At 31.7% G+C, this 14,880-nt stretch overlaps 3 protein-coding genes across 4 annotated transcripts in view; 1 reads left to right on the top strand and 2 right to left on the bottom strand.

Moving 5' to 3' along the window:
- Window positions 1–14,880, top strand: part of LOC145304456 (uncharacterized) — a 48,276-nt gene that overhangs the window by 4,703 nt on the left and 28,693 nt on the right. Inside the window, exons 9-13 of the mRNA XM_080146333.1 lie at window positions 761–861; window positions 2,199–2,294; window positions 3,365–3,441; window positions 3,672–3,806; window positions 4,708–4,806. Of these exons, the coding sequence (XP_080002459.1) occupies window positions 761–861; window positions 2,199–2,294; window positions 3,365–3,441; window positions 3,672–3,806; window positions 4,708–4,806 (508 nt within the window). The remainder of the gene's footprint in view (window positions 1–760; window positions 862–2,198; window positions 2,295–3,364; window positions 3,442–3,671; window positions 3,807–4,707; window positions 4,807–14,880) is intronic.
- On the bottom strand, window positions 4,893–8,393 carry LOC145335363 (uncharacterized). Its single transcript, XM_080181100.1, has 6 exons — window positions 8,315–8,393; window positions 7,085–7,208; window positions 6,670–6,720; window positions 6,179–6,256; window positions 5,523–5,580; window positions 4,893–5,380 (listed from the first exon to the last, which is right to left on the bottom strand). The coding sequence occupies exons 1-6, from the start codon at window positions 8,360–8,362 to the stop codon at window positions 5,296–5,298; spliced, it is 444 nt and encodes a 147-aa protein (XP_080037226.1). The 5' UTR covers window positions 8,363–8,393; the 3' UTR covers window positions 4,893–5,295.
- On the bottom strand, window positions 10,714–14,114 carry LOC145335364 (uncharacterized). Of its 2 annotated transcripts, XM_080181101.1 has the most exons (6): window positions 14,001–14,114; window positions 13,701–13,752; window positions 12,679–12,731; window positions 11,946–12,024; window positions 11,553–11,610; window positions 10,714–10,937 (listed from the first exon to the last, which is right to left on the bottom strand). In XM_080181101.1, the coding sequence occupies exons 1-6, from the start codon at window positions 14,046–14,048 to the stop codon at window positions 10,865–10,867; spliced, it is 363 nt and encodes a 120-aa protein (XP_080037227.1). In that variant the 5' UTR covers window positions 14,049–14,114; the 3' UTR covers window positions 10,714–10,864. The 2 variants fall into 2 exon arrangements, with proteins under 2 accessions (XP_080037227.1, XP_080037228.1); XM_080181102.1 differs by lacking the exon at window positions 13,701–13,752 and having other exon boundaries at window positions 14,001–14,065.

Below are 14,880 nucleotides of genomic sequence, written 5' to 3'. Positions count from 1 at the left end.
GCTCTACAGGTTTGTCTGTACGGCCACCAATTCACAAAAACTATTGAAGAAAAATGAATTACTTGGCCTTTATTTATGATGGATTGCTGATTTTTATAACAATTTTTTTTTAGTAATGTGTATCCAGTAAAAAATAAAATTATCTGTTGGTCTTTTAAAACTTTAAAAGTCAAAATTATATGCATAATTATTACATGATTTTATGTTAATTTTTATCTTTTTAAAAGCAAAGATTTTCTATAATTAAGGTTGGTCCGTCCATCCGAGACAGATAGCTTTTTTTCGTCAAATTAGGCATGTTAGAATTGTCCTATCGATTTCAAACTTTGCATGGTGATTCCTGTAGTAGTAAGGTACAATTTAGAAAGCGTAGCAACTCTAAGATCATTAACAAAATGTCCGTACGTCCATTTTGAAGAAGTAGATTTTTTTATTTTTATAACAACAAATTTTATGTGATCTAATTATTTGATTGTTCTGATTTTTCGTATACTGATTCCTGGAACAACAAAGCACAATATTTTAAGCGAAGCAACTCTATAATCAATTCCTAAATATGTTAGTATTTCCATAAATATAAACCTGTATCAAGCAGTTTTTCAACAAATTTACTTACAATTTTGCTTCTACTCTTTTACATTTATATTCTTATTATTCAGTTCTGACACTATACAAGTGGTACTGTCCGTTTGTCCTACCGTTTCAATGCTTCGCTTTTATGGATGTTGTCATCCTTGTTTTTTATCTTTTCTTTATTTAGAATATGGGTGAGGAGGAGCGATTCTCTTCACTTATGAACATTTACACTGAATACACAATGGATTTTGCTACAAACCCTTCTGTAGAGATCAACTTTAAAAAGTGAGTGTTGTATATCAAAACCAGGGAACTAAAGGGATAAGACAATGGCAAATAAATTGATATGCATCCCCAATTATAATACACAAAATACAAAATTATCCCTTCTGTAAATTACAATTAGTGGTTGAAAGGTATGAAAACTGAACTTAATAAACCAACTAATCAAAATTCACTAATGTCCCCAAAGTTATTAAGACAACGAATAATGAAACTTTAGGGACTAGTGAAAATGACGTGCCCAATTTCCATTGGGAAGGTGTCGAGTTTTGAGCCAGGACCTAACTGTGCCATACAGTAACGATGTTGCAATATCTGATGCATGACACCAAGAGAAAGAGTAGAACGAATTTCTTGGTCTTTGAAAACAGATGCGCAGTTTTACTTCCCTAGACTGAGAGTTATCATTTCGTTGTTACTTAGTCTTTACAGGACGGCTTTTTCATACGGGCGAGGCTGTTGGTCATCAAATTCCAAAGTCAAGTCTAACAACCCAGGATAGATAAGAGGAACCGAATCAATCCTTTTTTTACAGGATCGTCGTATTACAAGGTCATATTTTAATTTGTCTGTAACTATGGGCGGCAATCAGACGCACATCTGTAAAAGGTCACTGCAGCCATAAGAGATAAATCAATGATGTTTTTATCAATAATCCCACATTATTGAGTGTCTTGAAGTTTAAAAATTGATTGTGGTCTGACTAATTATAGGTCGATTTTTAGTTACTTTTACAATTAATTTCCACATACCTTTGGTATTAATATATACAATAGACCGACTCAAAATGCAAAAAAATTTGGCGCGCAATTCTAACCCATTTCTTTTATGATATAATGACTATTAATACCCAAAAAAGTGTTCTGGTAGCTTTTTTTCAGCAATATGTCAATTTCGATTTTCATGGGGAAGAATTTTTTTTTCTTTCAAAGTATGGCTTTATATACCTCCCTGAATTCGACTTGAAGAGTACATTAGAAATTAAAAAAATAATTCTTAAAATATTGACCCTAACAAAAGTTATCCTCAAAAAACCATCAAAATCAGCTGATTTCGCTAAAACGGCCAAAATTGTCAGTCTTTTAAGGATAGCTCTGTCTATGATCAAAATCTTTTAAAATCGTTTTTTGATTCTTAGTCTTCAAGACGGATTCAGGAAGGTATATAAAGCAATACTTTAAAAGAAAAAAAATTCTCCCCCAGGGGGGGACCCTTCCCCTTTTTTATGAAAACTGAAATTGACAATTTGCTGATACAAATCTACCAGAACACTTTTTTTGGTATCAATGGTCAGAATATCATAAAAGGAATGGGTTATCATCCTTGTATGTTTTATTTAGGCCTGTTCACATATGGGGTATGGCATTGTTCCTGCCAAGATTTAAAGCAGCCATCACTTTGAAAATGAGAATAAAGTTTGACAAATCTACAGTAAGGTACATAATTATCTTCATAGTAACTTTATATACTGAATAGCCTTGAACCTGGCCTATTCAATATGTAAGGTTACATATATCCTATCCTGTAGTAGGATTTTTCCCCCTTTTTCTACCCCTGCAAATAGAGATTACCTAAATACTAGAGGCGAAGCCACCTGAATATACATATTGTATTACTATTTTTTTTTAATTGGTTTGTCCAAAAAATTTCATCATTATCTAACAGCAATAAAGGATCTTGGACAAAGTAGCTTCAGACAAAGTAGCTTCGGACAAAGTAGCTTCAGGACAAAGTAGCTTCAGGACAAAGTAGCTTCAGGACAAAGTAGCTTTGGACAAAGTAGCTTCGGGCAAAGTAGCCTCCACTGTTAATAAAGGTCTTGGCCGCAGCGCTCGGCCCCCTGGCCTGCCTAGCCGCGGGCGCTCGGCCCCTTAGCCTATAACCTAACCTAACCTAACCTAAAATTTGTAAAAACATCATTTTAAAAATTGTAAAAACAATATTAAAAATTGTAAAAATCTACCAACCACTTTTTGTAAAATCCACGAAATTCCAAACCACCTATGTAATAACAGTTGAGGATATTTTGCTTGCCCTGAGGCTAACATAGATTAGGTTAGGTTAGGTTATAAGCTAGAGGGTCGAGTGCCCGCGGCTAGGCAGGCCAGGGGGCCGAGCGCTGCGGTCATGACCTTTATTACTATTGGAGAATAATTTTTCTTAAGAAGCTTCTTTTCTTAAGTAAATGTCCTGAAGCTACTTTGTCCTGAAGCTACTTTGTCCTGAAGCTACTTTGTCTGAAGCTACTTTGTCCAAGATCCGCAATAAATATAAGAGGATTGAATGCGATTATTGGATAAAACTTACTAAATGTGTTTTTTTAGCAGGTAATATCAATGATAATTTACAAAATTACCCCTTCAAATAGATTAACTATAGAGACTACAAGTTTGGAACTAACAACTCAAAATTTGATAAAAATACCCAACGCTTTTTTTCTACAAATAAGATTATGTGGTTATAATACTTTGGGTACCAGTGTAATGTAATGTTCTGAGCATTTTAGTGATTGGATAAACCCGGTTCCTGCCGCTGAATCAACTGACCCTATTTCTGGATATTTTGAATTTACAATTGATCCAGGTATAGCTACGCATAGTACTATTTTTTTAATATTAAAGTTCCCTCTCAAGTATAGAACTCACTGCCTCTAATTGGATTAGAAGTAAATTAGAAATAAGGTGGGGGGGGATACTTCAAAAGGCAAAAGGGAAAGCATTAAACATTGAAGTTACATTTCCAATTTTTAAATAAAAATTCTCCAAATTTAATATGAAAAATCGCCGAACTTTAATTTTCTAATTATGATTCAGCAACAAGTTTGGATTCTGCCGGCCTGTATCATTTCAAAAGGCCTGAAAATGCCAATATCCCTGTTCATTTCTCTGCAACCACGGTTGAGTTGACATACGTCTCTGGAGTTAGAGACTTTTGCATAGATTTCTTAGGTAAGTTTTTAGTAGCATAGCTATTCTATAAGTCAATTTTTCTATCCATAAACCTGTGGAGAAAGCTATATTAAGCTGTTATTTATGATGGATTACTGAAATTTTACAATCATTTTTCTCGGCAGGCCTGTCTGTCATACTCTAAAAGACATTTAGTTTATGTAGGAAAAGTGTGATTGACTCGGCTGTTATCATAAATAGACAGCTGAAGATTTTGCTAACAACTGAGTATTAAATCTATAATTATCTTGGTCTTCCGGCACATTTTTTTTTTTTTTTTTACATTAGTCCTCAAAGGTTTATAATAACGTTTTCTTATTCGTTGGCTTACCGACTTTCTTTTGATTGGTTGCTTAAATTAGGTCAGTGTTCAAACGTTTCAACCATTAGTTTTAATCTACAGAAAGGGGTAATTTTGTGTATCATTGAGGATGTACATCAATTTATCAGTCATTGTCTTAAAGGTACTTCTAACTAATTAACATATCTGTATGTCAGTATATTCAGTTTGATTAGGTCAGAGCTCCATTGAATAATGATAATAAATCTAGGAATGTATTACGACCATGATGATGCTCTAGCTGGTGAAGGTCCAGTGAATAATAATAATAATGAATCTAGGAATGTATTACGACCATGATGATGCTCTAGCTGGTGAAGGTCCAGTGAATAATAATAATAATGAATCTAGGAATGTATTACAACCATGATGATGCTCTAGCTGGTGAAGATCCATTGAATAATAATAATAATGAATCTAGGAATGTATTACAACCATGATGATGCTCTAGCTGGTGAAGATCCATTGAATAATAATAATAATGAATCTAGGAATGTATTACAACCATGATGATGCTCTAGCTGGTGAAGATCCATTGAATAATAATAATAATGAATCTAGGAATGTATTACGACTATGATGATGCTCTAGCTGGTAAAGTTCCATTAGATAATCCTCAAGGAGCTACTGGAATATTAATTGGAGATGTGGTTTCTGCAGGTATGTATATTTTTATTCTTGTTTTGCTTAGTTATATATATACTTTCAAAGTAAATTGTTGTTATACAACCTAAAAAAAACGCCAATTTCAGAAAACGTTTTATTTTATTAAAAACTGTTATAATTTTTATGTTTTATAACTACCAATCAATAGATTAATAAGAATATTTTTTGATATTGTATATATGTCACAACTAAATTCATCTTGTCCCAAAAGATATTGATTTATCCCCAAAAAATTGGTCATTAATACTTCTTCTTTTTATTAATAAAGTTAAATGTGGATGTTCAAGTATCCCTAGAACCTTCAAAAAGCATAGGCTAAGGTCAACCATCTCAATGTAATCACCCGTAAAAAAAAGTCTTCTGTCCTATTGTGTTTTGTAAATCTTAAATTTATTTATATAAATTTATCAGCAATTTTAAAATCAAAAAGTAACCCAATTTCAAAATGATTATGGAAAAAATGATTTATAAAATTTTATACATTTATGGTTTAAAACATTTTTTCAGTCCATTGCAAATAGCATGTCGATTTGGCTGTTTGATGCACATGTTGACAAATATCTCAGCTCTAAAACATTTAATTTAAAGTTAACTTAATTTCAAATAATAAAGTATAATCATATATTATTTGACTAATGATATATTAAACAAATGATATCATTAATGAAACAGTAAAAAAATGATTTAAAACAATAATTATTCAATCCTACCTACAAAATATGTTTTTGTATTTTGTATTCACACAAACATCAAAACACTTCACACAATCTATACAAAAATATTTATTATAAAGTTTTAATAAAAAAAGAACTATATTCTAAATACTCTATTCAGGGACAAACAATTCTAATGGAAAATTTTTCCCACACCCCCCTTCCACTTTTCCTCCTCTTCTTACAAACCCATCTTCAGTTAAATGAAACACTTTAAAAGGTTTCTTGATTTTTTGGAGAAAACTTTAAAAGGTTCCGTGATTTTTTGTAGAATTTATTGTTAGAAAAGATACCCCTGACTTTATTAAATAGTTCAAAATGTAATACTTTATACAGAGATCTTAATGGTTAAAACATAGATGATGAATTAATGAACACTTTTATTTGATAAAAAATATTTCCTCTTATATAAATTAAAATTTTTGTTTCAATGTTTGGACACTGTTTGTTTGTACCATTCAATCAACATTAAGTCCGCAAAGTTTTGAAGGCAATGATTTAGAGAATTATAAAACATGGGACATAGAATCAGGATATTAGCAAATAATTCTTAATTCCACGATTCTTCAGATGCATTTCAAAACTAATATTAGAAACACCATGCACTTACTTACTCCCAAACTTATGTTTGAAAATAATAATATTAAATTTACCTACTCTACAAGCAGTAATTTTTCTTCTAGCAAATGATTCTCCTTCTAAATAATCTTTGATATTTTCTGTAGTAGTCTTTATTAACACAACCAATTACAACTATTAAACATCCAATGATCTTCAGTGGTGTGTGGTATGTTGGTGTCAGCAAGCACCCTCTCCTACTTGTAGATACCTGAGGTGAATTCTTTAAAAAAATTGCCTCACTAAAATCAGTGAGGCTCACTGAAAATTTAGAGGGGATAAATTTTGCCTCACTAAAATTTTAGTAAGGCAAACTGATTTTAGTGAGGCAAAAGTTTTTTTTAAGAATTCACCTCTGCTCTTATTTATTCTTTATATTCAGCAAATATGGTGTTGTTAAATAAAAAAGATTTAAACTAAAAAAATGGCAGAAAATCTACATTTATTTATAAAGCTTTGATAAAAACCTTATTTACTAAGAACTATATCTTACAAATTTTTTAAGACTGTAATATTGGTTTTTCCTGCTCTGTAGTTGACCATGTTGACAATTCTTCCTCCCACTTTTTTGCTAATGCTAAATAAAACTATTTTTATAGTGAAGCTACTCTATAATTCACAATGCCCGTCTATCTGTCTGTCCGTCTGTCTGTTAGACATGAAGTTGGTGAAACGTGATTTTCTCGGCTCCTATAAAAAAAGAAGGCTGAAACTTTGTAATAATTATTCCCATCATTAGGCGTATAATCAACTGTAAAATATCCATGGCGGTTGGACTGCCATTTTGCAGGTTTTTTTCCAAGGGACTAATGTGAAGGTTACCTAAAATAGGGAACCCAATCGTCTTATTATTTATTAAGATCATAAGCTTCAGACAAAAAAAACTTATATAATAAAAAGATAAAGTTAAAATATTTCATTTTAATTTAATTAAAAATTACCATCTAATGTGTCATTGGAATAAGCTGGGATTTCTTTAATTTCTATGTCATACTCATCTTCTTCAGTTTCTGTAGTTTCCTCTGATTCCTCATAAACATCTTCATAACCATAATCTCCTGTACTCTAAATCAATCATAGGATCAAATTAGAATGGATATGGAAATATTGTCACTTTTACCAGAGAGGGGGGTTGATTTTAGATAGGTCCAAAACTTTAGGTAATTTTGATTGGTTGGTTCAAATTTAGCAGTGTCTAAATTTTTCAACCAAAAAGTTTTTAATAATACATAATTGAAACTTTTCATTTTTGGGTATGAACACCCATTCCCATATAAACGACCCCTTAAATAGTGGATGTAAATATTCATTTATTTCCTATCGGTCCATCATTTATTCCCTCAGGTAAAAAATATTCATTCCTAAACAAAAAACTGGATAGGAATACCCCATTTATTGTCAATGACCTTTTCCTAAATGTCTTAGACTAGTGCAAATTAAATTATCAAAAAAAGCTGCTTTTTTATGAACTTGGTAAATTTTAGCCATTAAAGTTTTAATTGTGTAGGCCTGAGCTAAATTCAGATCTTTTAGTAGCGAATCTACTCTATAATTCACTTTGTCTGTCCTTCAGATTCAAGATTTTTTCAGGGATTAAACACTTTCAATTCTACAAATTTGAACCAAGTTTCATCAAGATTTGCCCAGTAATTGGGGTGCTATACCGATCCCTAGATTTTTAGGTTATCGTGATTTTCTCGATTCCTACTGAAACTTTTAGGGATTAAATATCTTTACATTTTACATATTTCCATAATCTTTCATTGAGATTTGCTTATTGTTTGGGGTGCTAGATCGATTTCTAGATTTTTAAGTTTTTATGATTTACAGGACTCCTATTCAAGATAAACGGCTGGAATTTTCAAGGATTAGATAAGTTTATATTCTACAAATTCTAACATAGCTTCATTAAGATTTGTCTATTGATTGCGGCGCTAGATCGATTCCTAGATTTTTTGTCTTTTGTTATTTTAAAGGTTTTGTGATTATTAAGTTTAAAGTATTTTGATGACACTGGTCTATATTTAATTTTTCCTAATATCCATCAATAATTTTTGAGCTTCGCTACTTATGGATGCTGTTGTCCTTGTGTAATTTAGAGAAAGGCATTTTCAAAAAATAAATTTTAAGACAAATAGAAAGACATTCAACTTCTAATGTATATATATTACCTGACATAAAGTTATAAAGGTAATGAGTAAGAATATCTCTAACTTCATTTTTGTATCTCTGAAAAAAAAGTGTTACATAATTACGTCTCTAAAGAAAAAATTCAACTAACAAAAAGATCTGGTTTGAAAGTATAACCAAACAAGGATGACAACATCCATAAAAGCGAAGCACTGAAACAGTAGGACAAACGGACATTAACATTTGTATAGTGTCAGAACTGAATAATCAAAATATAAATGTATAAGAGTCGAATCAAAATTGTAAGTAAATTTGTTGAAAAACAGCTGGATATAGGATAATGTTTATGAACATACATACATTTTCAGGACTTGATTATAGAGTTGCTTCGCTTATATTGTTATACTTTGTTGTCCCAGGAATTAATATACCAAAAATCAGATCAATCTGATGATTAGATCACATGAAAATTGTTGTTAAAAAAGTAAAAGAAACGACATGTTTAAAATGGACGTACGGACATTCTGGTAATGATTATAGAGTTGCTACGCTTTCTAAATCGTACCTACTACTAAAGGAATCACCATGCAAAGTTTGAAATCGATAGGACAATTCTAACATGCCTAAATTAACGAAAAAAGCTATCCGTGACGGACGGACAGACGGACGGACGGACGTACAACGGACCGACCCTAATTATAGAAATGCTTCGCTTTTAAAAAGGAATGTAGTAAAGCAGAGAGAGAGGGAACAATGGCCTGTTTATTACATATCTCCCCCAATTCCCCAAAGTTTTACAATAACGTTTTCTTATTGGTTTGCAAAAAAACTTTGGGGACTTTCGTGAATTTCAATGGTTGATTTATTAAGTTGAGTGTTCAAACGTTTCAACCGCAGATTTTAATCTAGACAAGGGGTAATTTTGTGTATCATCACTGGGTATGTACATCAATATATCAGCTATTGTCTTATTATGATTATGATTATGAGGCAAATAACTTTATCCTAAACAGGATAATAGGATGTTCGTGTGTCTGTAGTTAAAGATCTCCCTTACAGCCTGACAAATATGGCTCTTCCTTACAGTAAAGTTTATCATATTAATGATTGTTTTAAAATTCGATTTCAAATTTAATTCATAGGTTTTTTTCGTTGTAAAAGAAAACAAATTAATGTAAATAAGATACATACTGAGTTAAAAAACAAACAAATTTACAGCATTTTTTTAATTTATTGATATTAAAACAAGGATGACAACATTTATAAAAGCGAAGCTCTAAAATTAGAATAAAGGACAAACAAACAATAAATCTTGTAGAGTTTCAGAACTTGATAAGCACAACATTAATTTCTAAGTCTACACGAAATTGTACCTAAATTTGTAGCAAAAATGCGTAAATATAGTCTACGGTAAAAGGACATACTTTCATTATTGGACTTGATGATGGTGTTGCCTCTCCTATAATACTTTTCTTTTTTGTAGAAGCATGAATCAAATGGACTTACAGACTTTCTGGTAACGATTATAGAGTTGCTACGCTTTCAAATTGTACCTATCTGTCATAGGAATCATTATGAAAAGTTTGAAATCGATAGGAAAATTCTAACATGCCTAAACTAACGAAAAGAGCTAACTGTTACGGACGGACGGACCGACCCTTATGGAAAGCTTTGCTTTTAAAAAGATATCTTACAATTCAACTTACACAGTTTTCAATAAATTTTAAATCAGGAACTAAAGGATAAAACAATGGCCGATAAAAATATATACATTTACAATGACAATAAACAAATTAACTTTCTTATACTTTAAAATTATTGGTCAAAAAGGCTGCAAATTACTAAAGGGTGTTAAAATAAAAACCAATCGCTTCACTTTTTTCAATAAAAACCTTACAGTTTTGGTCCAAAACTAATAAAAAATAATACAATTCATGCCCAAGCAATGACAATGAGAAAACAATATTGAATTTTGAATCTACTTACCCTTCCAGAGCCCTAGAGCTTAAGACCTAGCCCTTGCAGAGAAATTTGCCCTACGCCGAAAGTGCATATTTTATTACAAATTTGTCTTTTTAAAAACCAATCTCTCACAATATGAACCACCATAAGTACTTAAAATCTTGTAGATAGACCCCATAATGTTTGGAGTTTTTGATGGGGCATGTAAAGACCTTTCTTTAGACACCTTAACAATGTTTCTAACACAATCTTAGCCAATTTGGCATTAAAAAAGATCGACCTGGCAATCATCAAGAACTAGGAATAGACAGAGCCGTTATGCCTCAAAGTTGGATGGGAATGTCTTTTTTATGTCAAATTGGCAAAGATTGAGTTATAAACCTTGTTAAGGTGTCTATAGAAAGTTTTTTACATGCCCCATCAAAAACTCTAAACATTGTGGGGTCTATCTCCAAGATTTGAAGTACTTATGGTGGTTCAAATTGTGAGCGATCGGTTATTTTTTTAACACCCTTTAGTTTGGAAACAGTAAATCACTATTAAATAATTGAGGTACCCAAATAACTTGGTTTTACAATTTTTGTTACCAGTTTTATTTACTATTTCTTGTCTCGTCTTAACTGAAGTAATCAACAGTTTATCAAACCACAAATCTCATGTCGTTTAGGCCATTGGGTGCATACATCTCCAAATATCTTGTTTCTAAAACAATAAATGGATGTAGAATATACGTGGATTTTATTTCAAAGCATTCAAACGGCTATTAAATTCAGGCATAGTCGCGGGCGGCTCCTAAGCTCTGAAAGTTTGATAATCCTTGTGTAAATTTTCTCAATTAATCAGCCTTATTGTAAACAGTAACAGTAACAAGCTGTTTTCACTCCACAGGGGGAGCATAGGCCGTGCCAGTGTTTCTGTAACAATGTGAATCTTTTATGGATATTGGATGGGGTTGTCAGCCCTAAGCTCTAGGATTGCGGTGTAAAGCGTCCTTTTGCTCATCAGACAACCAACCCTTTGATTGCACGACCTTTGTCTGAGAAGTCTGTGCATGGTAGTGAGTTGCGCCTGTTTTTGGGCCAAGGCATTCCCAATACTCTAACTATTTATGTCGCACACCATACATAGCATCAGTAGGAACCATTTTTAATGTCTTTAGTTATGACTCGGTGTCGGACCGAGATTAGAACCTATCACCTTCCCGACGACGAGCGGATGCGATACGTGTTGAGCCACGTTAGTAGTTTTTAAATAATTTTCAGCTGTAATATAAAAAACGGCGGTTTGTCACCGCCCGGAATTGGGTTAAAAACTTACCTACAAAATATATATTTATATTCTTCTTTCACACAGACATCATGACACTTTTGACAACCTAAAATTTACAAAATCTATTGTCAATATATTTTATAATGTAGCATCTGATTGGACACCGTATATTGTCACCAAAGTGGTTAAAAAAATATTGACATAATACAAACTTTATAAGTGTCCACTCGGATATCAAAAGTGTTGAAAGTCAAGACTAATATAATAATGAGAGACCTAGCCAAAATAACCAATCCTCAAATTGGACATTTTATATCATGTGTTTGATATCCTGTATTGTAATTTGAGCCAATGTATGATTATGATAATAAAAAAGTTTTTATTTAGCATAGAGACATCCTGTTACTTTTACAAAAGGATATTAAAAAATATTAAAGTTACCCCGGTCTGCACAAGAAGCAAAGTTTCCTGTATTGGTAGTGGAGTGTCCTTCTCCGTATTCATCAAAATCATTTTCTGTCTTTTATAATTAAATCAACCAATTACATTCATCTAACATTGAATAGAGTTCAGAGGCGTGTGGCAGGGTGGTGTACCGTGTAAAAACCCCTTTTAAGATATTAGGTGGAACTGCTTTATCTTTTTCACCACAATAAGGGTTTTTTACCCCTCTAATGTATGTGTTCGCCACAATAATATTTAAGCGAGGCTTTTCTTCAATTAGGGTCGGTCTGTCCGTCCAGAACGGTTAACTCTTCTCGGTAATTTATACATTACAAAATTGTCCTATCGATTTCAAACTTTGATTTCTGGAACAGTTAGGTATCTAATTTTTGGAATACTGATTTCTATTACAACAAGGTACATTGTTATAAGCGAAGAATCTCTATAATGTAAGTGTGACCTTAAAATGTATAATGTATTTACGTACCTTTGCATCAAAATTTCTTACAATGTTCTATATTCTGCTTTTTCAGTTCTGAAACACGATACATGTTATTCTTCGTTTGACCTATCGTTTCAGAGCTTCACTTTTATGGATGTTGTCGTCTTTATTAAATTAAAATTATCCCATTATTATACTTTTTCAAAATAATTGGATAAATTTGAAAATTCTTAATAGAGATTTATATAAAACCTTACTGATGAAGGGAAATACTGTAATTGGTTATGCCTTTTCTGTAGTCGACCATTTTTCTTTATTTTCCTCCCACTCTTTCTCTAATGCTAAATAGAATTATTAATTTTGATATATCTTTTTTTTAGATTAAATATATAATAATTCATTTCTCACTATAAAAATCTGTATCATTGACAAGTATCATATTATTATTTTATTTTTAACTTTATTATAAGGATATACAAGTATTTTGACATAAATTAGAATTAAAAGTAAGGTGGATAAATATCCCATCCCCCCCCCCCTCTACACCTTCCTTATACAGGAGTTTACGCCCCTATTATACATCCCCCTAAAGTAGTCAAGGGGGGTATCACACAACCTATAAATTTAAGTGGTATGTAAAAATATCACCCCTTTTTTAGTAGCGAAGCTACTCTATAATTCGAAATGTCCGTCCGTCTGTCCGTCCGTCTAAGACAAAGTAGGGGAAACGTGATTTTCTCGGCTCCTATAAAAGATAGACAGCTGAAATTTTTAGTGAAGATTCTCATAACATATGCGCATCTAATCTATACATTGTTTTGTCCACCTGTCTGTTATTTGGGGTGCTAGATAGATTCCTAGATTTTCATGTTTTCTTGATTTTCTCAACTCCTTTCTCAGGTAATGGGCTGAAATTTTCTGGGATTGAATATGCTCATATTCTACATATTTTTATAAGGTTTCATTAAGATTTGTCTATAAATTGCTGTGCTAGATCGATTCCTAGAGTTTTTAATTTTTGGTATTTTTAAGGTAGCGTGATTTTTACGGTTTCCTGATTTCCCTATTTTATCAAGATTAATGTTTATTGTATGACACTGCTTTATAGTAATTTTTCCCGATATCCATTCATAATTTTTTAGCTTCGCTACTTTTGGATGTTGTCATCCTTATTACACACCCTCACATTCTTCCGATTTTGGTTTCAGGGGGTGTCAAAATCGTAAGTGGCGTGTCAAAATTTTCTTAAAGCGCACCCTTTGCACACCATTGTTTTAAAATTGTTAAGAAATATTTTTATAACAAATTACCATCTAATATCTCATTGGAATATATATCATCTTCATAATCTGCTTCACTAGTCTAAATCAATCATAAAGTAACCTTTCAAAAGGGGGGAGGGGAGTTTTCCCACTATTATGGAATCAATTATAATTTGGATTTGATTTGAATTATCACGGAAAAAAAAACAATCCTTTTTTGGGGGCTGGGGGGGGGGGGGTAAAGTTTTTTAGATACAATTTATTTACGAAGTATGGAGTTTCTTCCCTTTAAACTTTTTATGGGAATTTAAGAAGGAAAACATCCAGTTAATTTTGTATAAAAATTACCTGACATAAAGTGATAAATGTAAAAAGTAAGAATATCTCAAATTTCATTTTTAAATTGTATCTCTGAAAAAAGTGGTCCCCTATTGATGCCTCAAAAGAAATAGTTCAACTAACAAAGAAATCTTGTTTAAATGTATAACCAAAAAAGGAATGTAGTATTTTTAAAACAAAGCTACTCTACAAGTTACAAGTGTCGATTCAAGGAAAGATTATTTATCGCATTGCATTATAGACAGCTTTCCGCTTTTATAAAAATTAAAAGAAAACTAAACTTAATTTTATTATTTTTATTTTAAAATTCGCTGAAAATTGTCTGTAATAAGATACTATACAGTATTTTTCAGAATGGTTGAGAACCAGTTATAATCCAGCGAATACTAATCGGTTTCGAAGCTTTAATGAAAAATTTATTTAAATTTCCACAAACCTATTCCTACATGCAAGACATAATACTTTAGCTTAATTATCGTGCAATAATTTTATTTTTTTGTTATTTAGTAAAACAAGGATGACAACAACATACAAATTAGAAGGTCTTACATAAGCGAACATACAGACTTTCTGGTTAAATGTTGCTACACTTTCCAAATTTATCTCATAAGGCCAAGTTTCAAACCAATGGGACGATTTCTATTATCGGAGCTATTCAAACGTCCGTCAGTCCTTAATACTTTCGAGAAAATGTTATTTTCTCGGCTGCTATTAAAAGTATGCTTTATAACTCACTTTTTCCATCCAAGATTTTGTTATGCTTTACTACCTTTTGATGTTATCATCCTTGTTTTTAAAACAATCATTTTAAACTAATAAAATAACAGACGTAATTTTAATTCTGACAACTAAGCAACACCACTACTAGGCGCTTTCATTAAGACTGAAA

The sequence above is a fragment of the Acartia tonsa genome, chromosome 13 (genome assembly GCF_053477335.1).
Source record: "Acartia tonsa isolate MP-2025a chromosome 13, ASM5347733v1, whole genome shotgun sequence".
Lineage (NCBI taxonomy): Eukaryota > Metazoa > Arthropoda > Copepoda > Calanoida > Acartiidae > Acartia > Acartia tonsa.
This window is presented reverse-complemented; position numbering and strand designations above follow the sequence as displayed.